This window comes from Pollachius pollachius, assembly GCF_949987615.1.
Source record: "Pollachius pollachius genome assembly, chromosome: 1".
Classification (NCBI taxonomy): Eukaryota; Metazoa; Chordata; class Actinopteri; order Gadiformes; family Gadidae; genus Pollachius; species Pollachius pollachius.
The window spans coordinates 1,241,252-1,251,390 of NC_136934.1; the positions used below are offsets into that span (position 1 = coordinate 1,241,252).

General features: G+C 47.4%; 2 protein-coding genes across 5 annotated transcripts; both read left to right on the forward strand.

Annotated features, from left to right (window-relative positions):
* Window positions 1-15: 15 nt before the first annotated feature.
* On the forward strand, window positions 16-6,325 carry plbd2 (phospholipase B domain containing 2). The gene is made up of 12 exons (XM_079749242.1): window positions 16-235; window positions 430-523; window positions 617-775; window positions 879-979; window positions 1,707-1,921; window positions 2,295-2,389; window positions 2,602-2,762; window positions 3,500-3,595; window positions 3,677-3,748; window positions 4,306-4,458; window positions 4,575-4,737; window positions 5,180-6,325. Exons 1-12 carry the CDS (start codon window positions 30-32, stop codon window positions 5,345-5,347), a joined length of 1,683 nt encoding a protein of 560 aa, XP_079605368.1. The 5' UTR covers window positions 16-29; the 3' UTR covers window positions 5,348-6,325.
* Window positions 6,326-6,698: 373 nt separating this feature from the next.
* LOC307075760 (transmembrane protein 248) lies at window positions 6,699-10,044 on the forward strand. Of its 4 annotated transcripts, none has more exons than XM_079736454.1 (8): window positions 6,707-6,753; window positions 6,842-6,881; window positions 7,096-7,288; window positions 7,525-7,765; window positions 8,085-8,193; window positions 8,296-8,446; window positions 8,893-9,036; window positions 9,481-10,044. In XM_079736454.1, exons 3-8 carry the CDS (start codon window positions 7,130-7,132, stop codon window positions 9,505-9,507), a joined length of 831 nt encoding a protein of 276 aa, XP_079592580.1. In that variant the 5' UTR covers window positions 6,707-6,753; window positions 6,842-6,881; window positions 7,096-7,129; the 3' UTR covers window positions 9,508-10,044. The 4 variants fall into 4 exon arrangements, with proteins under 4 accessions (XP_079592579.1, XP_079592578.1, XP_079592580.1 ...); XM_079736455.1 differs by having other exon boundaries at window positions 6,713-6,753; window positions 6,842-6,967; XM_079736453.1 differs by having other exon boundaries at window positions 6,699-6,967.
* Window positions 10,045-10,139: the final 95 nt, after the last annotated feature.

A 10,139-nucleotide genomic window follows, 5' to 3' on the forward strand; every position in this document is an offset into this window, starting at 1 on the left:
CAATGATCATATGACTTCGTCTTGTAAACATGGCGTTCGAAGAGAGGCGTAGAGTGACTCGTTTTAAGAGTGTTTTGTCAGTTTTCCTTGTGTTATTATTCTCTTATTGCCCCGTTGAAGCTGAAATCAGTTCAGCTTTCATCGATCTGCAGACAGGCCAGTTAACGATCACTGAGGGATACCGGGACGACTTCGTTGCCTGGGCGAACTTTACTGACGACATCGAGAAGTCCGGGTTAGTCACTCCCTCTCGCTCTCTGAGAGAGAGTTGTTTACGTCTTATAAATCACATTAACGACGAGGATGTTCCCTATTTGTAAAATAGAAAAATATGTTTTCTATTCATGCAAACTTGTAATTGCATTTAAACCATCAACAAATCCGGCTTCTATTCCGCCTCACATCCTTAATGTGTCGTTTTGTCCTCAGCTGGTCCTACCTGGAGGTCACGACCAGTCACCGCTACAATGACAGCATCCAGGCGTACGCGGCCGGGGCTGTGGAGGCCGCTGTCACCTCGCAGGTCCGACTCAAAGACTCCGTTAAGGCTCGAAGTACAATCCGATTCTGCTGCAGTGCCTGCAATTGAACCGTGTTTGTGCGTATTCCCTTCCAGCTCATGTACAAACACTGGGTGAACACCCTTATGGGTTACTGCGGGCCCAAGACGTTTGACACGGGTTACTGCCAGCGGCTAAAGGCATACATTATCTCCAACCTGGAGTGGGTGATGGAACAGATCCAGGAAAAGGGAAACATGCCGTACTGGCACCAGGTGATTCCCCCCTTACTGCAGTGAATCCATAGAACAACGAGGTTCACTTCTCTCCGAGGAAGCTGACGACGGCTTCTCGTGTTGTTCTGTGTTTCCCTCTCAGGCGAACCTGGCCCTGCTCCAGCTGAAGGGTTTGGAGGACAGCTACAACGACGAGCTGGCCTTCCCCGATGGCCCCTTCTCCATCAACCCCTTCGGCTTCCTGTGAGTAGAGGTGGTTTGGAAGGACTCCATGACCATGCTGGGGTTCCTCAGCTTCTTACATTCTTACAATAAAACACGGCGTTGATTCGTGGTCCCGTTCCCGGGACCAGACCTCGGTCAGACTGATCCGGGATCGGACAGGTCTCACAGAGGTCCGGTTCTGAAACCTTTCCAATGGAGTATCTTTGGATCAATCCTTCTCCCGACGCTCCGGGTAGGGTAGGCGAGTCTCCTCCGCTCTGGTGGCCTGTTGTTGTTGTTGTTGTTGTTGTGGACCCATAGGCTGTTCCAGATGGGCGAGTCTACCGCTGTGGTACCTTGTTGTTGTTGTTTGTGTTGTTGATAGTGTTGTTGTTGTTGTTGTGGACCCACAGGCTGTTCCAGATGGGCGAGTCTACCGCTCTGGTACCCTGTTGTTGTTGTTTGTGTTGTTGATAGTGTTGTTGTTGTTGTTGTGGACCCACAGGCTGTTCCAGATGGGCGAGTCTACCGCTGTGGTACCCTGTTGTTGTTGTTTGTGTTGCTGATAGTGTTGTTGTTGTTGTGGACCCACAGGCTGTTCCAGATGGGCGAGTCTACCGCTCTGGTACCCTGTTGTTGTTGTTTGTGTTGTTGATAGTGTTGTTGTTGTTGTTGTGGACCCACAGGCTGTTCCAGATGGGCGAGTCTACCGCTCTGGTAACCTGTTGTTGTTGTTTGTGTTGTTGTTGTTGTTGTGGACACGCAGGCTGTTCCAGATGGGCGGGGACATCGAGGACCTGGAGTCGGCGCTCAACAAGTCCAGCCTGACACGCCCGCTGGGGTCGGGGTCCTGCTCGGCCCTCATCAAGCTGTTGCCCGGCTACAGCGACCTGCTGGTGTCCCACGACACCTGGAACACGTACCAGTCCATGCTACGCATCATGAAGAAGTACAGCTTCTCCTACAGCATGTCTCCCAAAGGTGGGGGGGGGTCTCCGTTTCAATTCCATTCAAAAAGCTTTATGGCACGACCGCTGTTACTAATGCATTATTTATCTTTATGTTTCCTTTCCCTAAGAGAGTTTTCTACTTTGTTAATGCATAATGCATAATAATTATTATTATTTTTTTAATATGGTAGTCAAGGCGGGGCCCTATTGTTGCCTTAACCATACAGTGCTGGGGGAAACACTGCCATATCAGTGCTTATAATGTTTAATCAATCGTGCTCTATTAAAGACCTAGATTGAATTTAGTTTACGTTTCATAACATCCAAACAGGTTCATTACGGGGCTTCGTTTCAGATAGTGCTCCATATATTAACACAGTAGTGGGTGTGTGTTTCTCCACCAGACAGCGCTTTGGTCCCCGGGGGAACCACGGCCTTCTCCTCCTACCCGGGATCCATCTTCTCCGGGGACGACTTCTACATCCTGAGCAGCCGTCTGGTGCGCAGCTAGCTTCCTAATGTAGCAGCTAGCTTCCTAATGTAGCGGCTAGCTTCTTCATTTAGTGTCATGCTAGCGTTTGGGACTCCATTTAAGAATACTTTGGACTGAATTAAGAGTTTGATTAGAGTATTTAAAAAACGATTATATATAAAACGTAGCGATCAGATTCTTAATACCCCCTTGATTAAAGGCTGCTTCTCCTCCTTCAGGTGACTTTGGAGACCACCATCGGGAACAGCAACCCGGACTTGTGGGTGTTTGTGGAACCGAAGGGGGCCGTGATGGAGTGGCTCAGGAACATCGTGGCCAACCGGCTGGCGGCCACTGGAGAGCAGTGGGCGGAGATCTTCAGCCATTACAACAGCGGGACGTGAGTTCACAAACCACCTCTGTGGTGATTCCCAGTCCCTCTGTGGTGTTTCCCAGTCCCTCTGTGGTGTTTCCCAGTCCCTCTGTGGAACTTCCCAGTCCCTCTGTGGTGTTTTCCAGTCCTTCTGGAGTGATTCCCAGTCCCTCTGCGGTTGTTCCCAGTCCCTCTGGGGTGATTCCCAGTCCCTCTGTGGTTGTTCCCAGTCCCTCTGGGGTGATTCCCAGTCCCTCTGGGGTGTTTCCCAGCTCCCTCTGGGGTGTTTCCCAGCTCCCTCTGGGGTGTTTCCCAGCTCCCTCTGTGGTGTTTCCCAGTCCCTCTGTGGTGTTTCCCAGCTCCCTGTGTGGTGTTTTCCAGTCCTTCTGGAGTGTTTCCCAGTCCCTCTGTGGTTGTTCCCAGTCCCTCTGTGGTTGTTCCCAGTCCCTCTGTGGTTGTTCCCAGTCCTTCTGGGGTTGTTCCCAGTTCCTCTGGGGTGATTCCCAGTCCCTCTGGGGTGTTTCCCAGTCCCTCTGCGGTTGTTCCCAGTCCCTCTGGGGTGATTCCCAGTCCCTCTGGGGTGTTTCCCAGTCCCTCTGTAGTGATTCCCAGTTCCCTCTGGGCTTCACAGCTAAAGCTCTGGCAGCTGGTTGGAAGTGGATCTACATTGTACTCTGTAAAAATACGTTGTAAAATGCTGAACAAAATGATTGTGATTCTTGTTAAACTGACGTGGGCATAACCAGATGAGCTTTGTTTTGTAGGTACAACAATCAGTGGATGATTGTGGACTATAACCAGTTCATTCCAGGGCTGCCAATCCTGAAGCGGGGGGTCCTAACGGTGCTGGAGCAGATTCCGTGAGTCCCAGTCATTGATCTACTCAACCCGCTGATTGTCTTTGTCCTCGAGACGTAATCAATCGCTGACTGTTGCTACAGGGGGCTGGTGATCTATGGTGATAAAACTGACGAACTGTGGGAGAAAGGATACTGGGCGAGTTTCAATATCCCGTAAGTACAGACTGAATGCTTATTTTTATGTTGAACACTTATCCAAAGAGGTTAGACTGAGAACAGTAAAAGCACACAATCCATATCAGAACAACTTCAACGTTTAAGTGCTGCTCGATTGAGTTTCCAAAAATTACTCAAAGTGGCACAGAATAGATAAAAAATGTTCTCCCTATTGCACCATTAGTTTAGTTAATATATTTAGATATTCAACTTTTAGTTAAGTTTATGTATTTAATTCTTCACCATTGGTTTAGTAGATATATTTAAATATTCCCTAGTGATGTACCCTGGTGGTGGTCCCTTCTTATATTTTTAAGTATCTTTTACTTTAGTTTTTATTCTATTTTATCCTATTTTTAACTTATCACTTATGTCCCTGCTTGTTAATATATTGTGTTATATTGTATACATGATAGTCACTATTTGTTCATTGTTTATTTTCTTAATGTGTGCACCTTATTCACCAAGACAAATTCCTTGTTGGTGTAAAACCCTTCTTAGCAATAAAATCCTTTCTGATTCTGATTCATGCTCCCTCTTCGGCCCCTGATCAGGTACTACCCAGAGATCTTCAACTCCAGCGGCTGCAGCGAGCTGGTGAAGAAGTTCGGCCCCTGGTTCTCTCTGGACCAGAGTCCCCGGGCTCAGATCTTCAGACGGAACCAGACGGCTGTCACAGACCTGGACTCCATGGTCCGCCTCATGAGGTGAGCCTTCGTCTGTGAGCCTCTGGCGCCGAGGTCTCGACCGGCTGGTAACGACTTGTGTAGGATTTAGATTTGTAGTTTTATTAATGAGGTAACTCACCTTTGTTCCCTCTCAGGTATAATAACTACAAAGATGATCCGTTGTCACAGTGCGATGCCTGTAGTCCCCATGCCAACGGGGAGAACGCCATCTCCGCCCGCTCGGACTTGAACCCTGCCAACGGGACCTACCCGTTTGGGGCGCTGACCCAGAGGCCGCACGGAGGGACGGACATGAAGGTTCGGCCCTTTCTCCTCGGAGATGTCTGGTTTATGGGGCTTTTATCGTGGCGGAGATTAAACGAGCAATGCTTCGATTTAAAAAAAAGAATTCCCGCCTTGCAGGAAACCTCAGGTAGCCATAGAGAGCCTTTAGCCTCAGAATACTTTACATTTACATTTACATTGAGGGCGTTTAGCAGACGCTTTTATCCAAAGCGACGTACAATAAGTAGATTTGGCAGAAGAAAGAGAAACAACAATATATCGCTGTCGGTACAGCAAGGATGTTCACAGAACCAAGTGGCGAGCACTAACCATCACTAGGTTAACCCATTCCCTGTAGACAACAAAGATAGCTAGGATAAGAGGCCACGTGATGCTAAGTTCTGTTTTAGGGCCAGGACATTCCACATACAATAAGTGCGTGCACTTAACGCTTCTGGCCTTGTGCCGCTTGCAGATGACCTCGTACGGGATGTCCCGGGGGTTCGAGATGCTGGCGGTGAACGGGCCGACCGCGGACCAGGTGCCCCCCTTCCAGTGGAGCACCTCGCCCTACAAGGACCTGCTGCACATGGGACACCCCGACACCTGGAACTTCAAGCCCGTTAAGGTCACCTGGTCCTAACGAGGACACGGGACCACGGGCAGCGGGCTGATGAAGCACTAGGGGCCCAGTTTGCACTATCCCGCCCCACATGGGGGCTCCAAGTCTTAAGGCTGGACCTCAGTGTAATGAAAGGCCTGATGACCGAGCTTTAGCCTCCATGTGCATCAGCTGCATGTGAATGCATCTACTGGGTCAGATTACCCACTCATTCAGAATCATTGCTGCACAGCTTTGGATCTCAGGAATCACTTTATTTTTAAATGGCTGCTTTTTCTAATTTTTCTTTTTAAAAATGCAAAGAATACCACAGAAGCGTAGTGCATTCACGCGAGAAAATAAATTCTGAACAAACGAGATGGAGAGGCTCTGACCCGCATGGGGTAGGCTGCTGATCAACCTCACCCTCCGAAGGTGGCTCAGGCGGGACATGTCTGCTTCTGTGATTTCCTGCTCTTTAGTGAATGAGAGCTTCTCTTGTGATTTCAAGGTATCTTGTTAATTCAGAAAAACAGCAGGTTTGTTTTATTCATGAAGACTTCTTTTAGACTTGAGAAAATTCAGGAAAACAGCAGAATTTTAACTCCATTGAAACGTATCTTAATTCTGAGATAGTCATGTCTTTAATTCAGAAAAACGAGCAGAATAAATTTTCTCAAGTGACTGCATTACGCTGCCTTAGAATGCAAAAGCCAGAAGAGCCCCCCCCCCCCCCCCCCCCCATACATGTGCTGCCTCTTGATCCTTACTTTGACTTCTTGTCATTATTTTGACAAAGACCTTGTCTGTTGCTGTGTGACGAATCTGTTGCTCTGTGAAGAACCTAATTCAGTGTGAAGTTATTTTTAAAATGCATGTAAATGTTGATCACCCACTTCGATAAAGTGACACTTGGAGAAAGATATGAAAAGAGAAACAATGCATGAGTATTTCTTGTAGCAGTTTCTATGTTCGTCAACATGAAGGGAAATAAATCTAAAATAAATCAATTGAACTCCTGTTTGACTTTTTTCATTATTTTAAGAAAGTATTTAAACAGTTTATTTCTGTTGTGTGTCAGATATTCAAACGATCACATATTGGGTTGTAAAATATATAGTTTTTTATGAATCATTAAAAAGGTTAATATCCATATGGCGCCCTATTAAACTTATCCGTTTAAAGACGGTACACGAATTTAACATATGACGAGGTCATTCATAAAGGGTCAGAATTGAACTAAAATTGATAATTTATTTTGGTGACTTTTCCTTGCTCGGGGAATAAGCGAATCGTGGCGTCAGCCAATGAGAGGAGCGTCCGTCTCCTGACGCACCATATGGACCAATGAGGGCCGGGGGTGTTCCCTCCTAACAGCGGACAGAAACAGGAAGTGATCCTGGGATACAAAGCAACGTCCTCCGAAAGTTGGCGTCCTTTAGATTTTTGTGCGTTTTTAATTACATTTTAAACCTAAATGTTGGACCTCATATTCCGTAGTATAAAGTAAGCATGCAGCTTCTGTTCCGTGTTTAGGTGGGCGCTAAGGAGACGGTGCAAGAGACCAAGATATGAGGTAACAGATTGTAACGTCTCCTCACTGTCTTCCTCGCTGTTGACTTAATGCAATATTTTCTGCATTGAAATGGACCGATTTAAATGGTAGGTTATACAGCCCACCGATAGCATGTGTTAGTTTTATTCTGTGTGTCTACGTGGCTCCATATAGGCGCATCTCCATTGGGTTCAGCTCTTGCTTCACTTCACTGCTTTACTATCTCTGTTCCCAGATAACGCTCGTCCACCTCCTGCTCGGACCCAGTGATGTGTGCCTGCCAGCCGGGGGTGAACCTGAGGGACTATGTCTCTCTTCATCCACCTGAGGTCACCTTCTTCCTCTGCCTTCTGAGTCTGTCCGTCTCCCTCCTCTGCCTCCGTTTCTATGGACAGACTCACACTCTGCCCAACCCTGACACAACAACGGTAAACACAATGGAAACCGATCACAACACATATCTATCTAGCCCTATCTATCTAGATCACGTGATCTATCTAGCCCTAGAGACATAAAACATTTTTAAGTGTGTGGTAAATGCATGTCCATCTAGCCTATTTAAATGCATCCAAAAGACCAATTAACGGTTATTATCTTGTATGAAAATGCATAGATTTAGCATCGTCATCAGCTGGGACGCGCCATAACCCTCCGATTCCCTCAGGACTGGAACCGCCTGCTGTCCTCCCTGGCCGAGTTCCAGTTGTGCGCTGAAGCCAACAGCAGCGTGGCGGAGGCGGCCCCTCGGACGGCCCCCCCTCCCCCACCGGACCCGACTGAGGTCGGCCCGACGGGGGACACCCAGCTGAACCGCAGGGTGCCCCTGGTGGTGGGGGCTCCCAGCGCTCCCCTGGAGGAGCTGAGCCTCCACACGGCGGTGACGGCCTCCCAGCTGGGCCTCCCAGGTGAGGCTGGAGGAGCAGAGCGTTATCAATGGTCTCTATCATGAGCGTCTTACCCTAGCTGTCTCTGTTGTACGGGGAATGGGTTAACCTGGTGATGGTTAGTGCTTGGCACTTGGCTCTATGAACATCCTTACTGTACCCACAGTGATATTGTTGTTGTTTCTCCTTCTTGTGACTAATGTACTTATTGTAAGTCGCTTTGGATAAAAGTGTCTGCTAAATGCCCTGAATGTAAAATGTAAATCTATCAGGTTGTGTATTGGATCCTTAACACACAGTACAGAGTGTATCTCTTATTTACGCTCACTCTCTTCGCCAGGCAATGCCTCTGTGAGTGTGACCGTACACGTGTTGTCAGAGGCTGAAGGAAAGGGTAAATACACCTGTCTTACCATCAGCGGGCCCACACATCTCCTGCCTTTGGACCTGTGAGTTTGTACCGTTAAAGTCTTCAGGCCGTTCACACATCCCATAATTCATCATTCATCGTCAGGAGGTGAGTTGTGATTCCGGTGTGCTTGCGGTTCCAGACTGCCCCCTGAATGTCCTCAGACTGAGAATGTCCCGCCCGCCGTCCATCTTGTCACGCTGACCCCCTCGGCCCTGCCCCCTGCGGCCTCCCAGAGCTGCTTCAGTTTACAGTCCCACCACGACCCCTCGCTCACCGTCATGCTGACTCAGGTAGGGTGACAGCGTGTGATCCACTCTACAACGTGCTATTTAGATACGGTTTGACTTGACTACCGCCCACAACATATCCCCCCTTCCCCCTACACACCCCTCTTACGCCCTTATTGTATGTTGTACGTCCTGGCACCTAAAAACAGTACTGAACATTATGTAACATCTTATTCTAGCTATCTTTGTTGTGTACGGGGAATGGGTTAGTGCTTGACAGGCACATGGTTCTAAGAACATCCTTCTTTCTTCTGACACATGTACTCATTGTAAGTCTCTCTGTATAAAAGCATCTGCTAAAGGTGATGCAAACGTACCAGCTGCTCATGGCTCCCTGACCAGTGTTGCCAGATTGGGCGTGAAATCAGGCCCATTCTGGCAACCCTGGTCTCCATATTGGGCGGGATCTGGCAACACTGTCCCTGACTCCCTGACGCTCCTCTCTGCAGGAGGACCAGGCGTTGGCGGGGCGCCACCTGCTGGAGGCCAGTGTGTCTCTGCTGGGCGTGTGTCTGCTGTTCTGTTTGTACGCCAGCCTGAGGGGCTCACCTCGACGGCACCCTGGGAACGCAGCGGACCGCCACATATGTACCGTAAGTTAGGGACGGTGTTACAGCTGCTGTCATATGTACCGTAAGTTAGGGACGGTGTTACAGCTGCTGTCATATGTACCGTAAGTTAGGGACGGTGTTACAGCTGCTGTCAGGCCCTTTTGTTGTTTGGTTGGAGATCTAACTAACCTGTTCTAAAGTTATAATTTACTAAGATGGTCCAATGGACCGTTAGGGTTTTTCACTCCAAGGGGAACGGATATTTGGAAATTGGGGTGGTACGTTATATAATTCCACTAATAAACAGTTAGGATTTTTTTTTTTAATGAAATGCTAACATCATAATAAATGCATTCGTTCATGACGTTTAGGTCTGTAGTGTGCTAGATAAGCATATCTCTGTCTATTGTCTGGACAGTGTTGGTGTTTTAAAACGGTTTAAGACCACCTGCTTAAACATCCCTGCTCTTCTTCTGTGGTTCACAGCAACCCCTCGTCGATCCAGACCTCTGACTTCATATTTATGTCCACTTTCACTTGAAGAAACTCGAGTTCCATCTTTGAACACGAGATGGATAGCCACCATGGAAGTCATCTATGGAACTCCATATCAAATCAACACAGTGCCATTATCTGCAAACTCTTGATTATCTGGATTCTCAAGCAGTTAAATTCCAAAGTGCAGCTTCACACGATTCTGCAATAACCCTGGTTTAAGTTGTAGCACATTGGATGTACTGCTGTTAATATGAACTTTGATCCATCAAGTATTTAATTTATGTTTTTGTTCTAGTCTGGGAATTTTTTTTTCTACTAATATAAATTAAATGGTCTGATTGTTAGATATCTTCATGTTCCTGTATTTAGGTTTCCATGGTTTTACTCGCTTTGTATTTCAATGGTTTCCTTCATCAGATCTTCATCTTCCAAGCGGTGGATAAGATGAGCTCAAGGTTCATCTGCTGATCTCGGTTCTTCCCCGGCCTACTCACTGAATGAACTGTGATACTGAATGTGTGTCAGATAATAAAACGACAAACAAAAAAAACACGACAGAATCCGCTGCACAAAATTAATGATCCCACAGCAAGTGTAGACAAATGCAGTATCAAAATGACTTCAAGTATGTTCAAATGTGTAGTTGA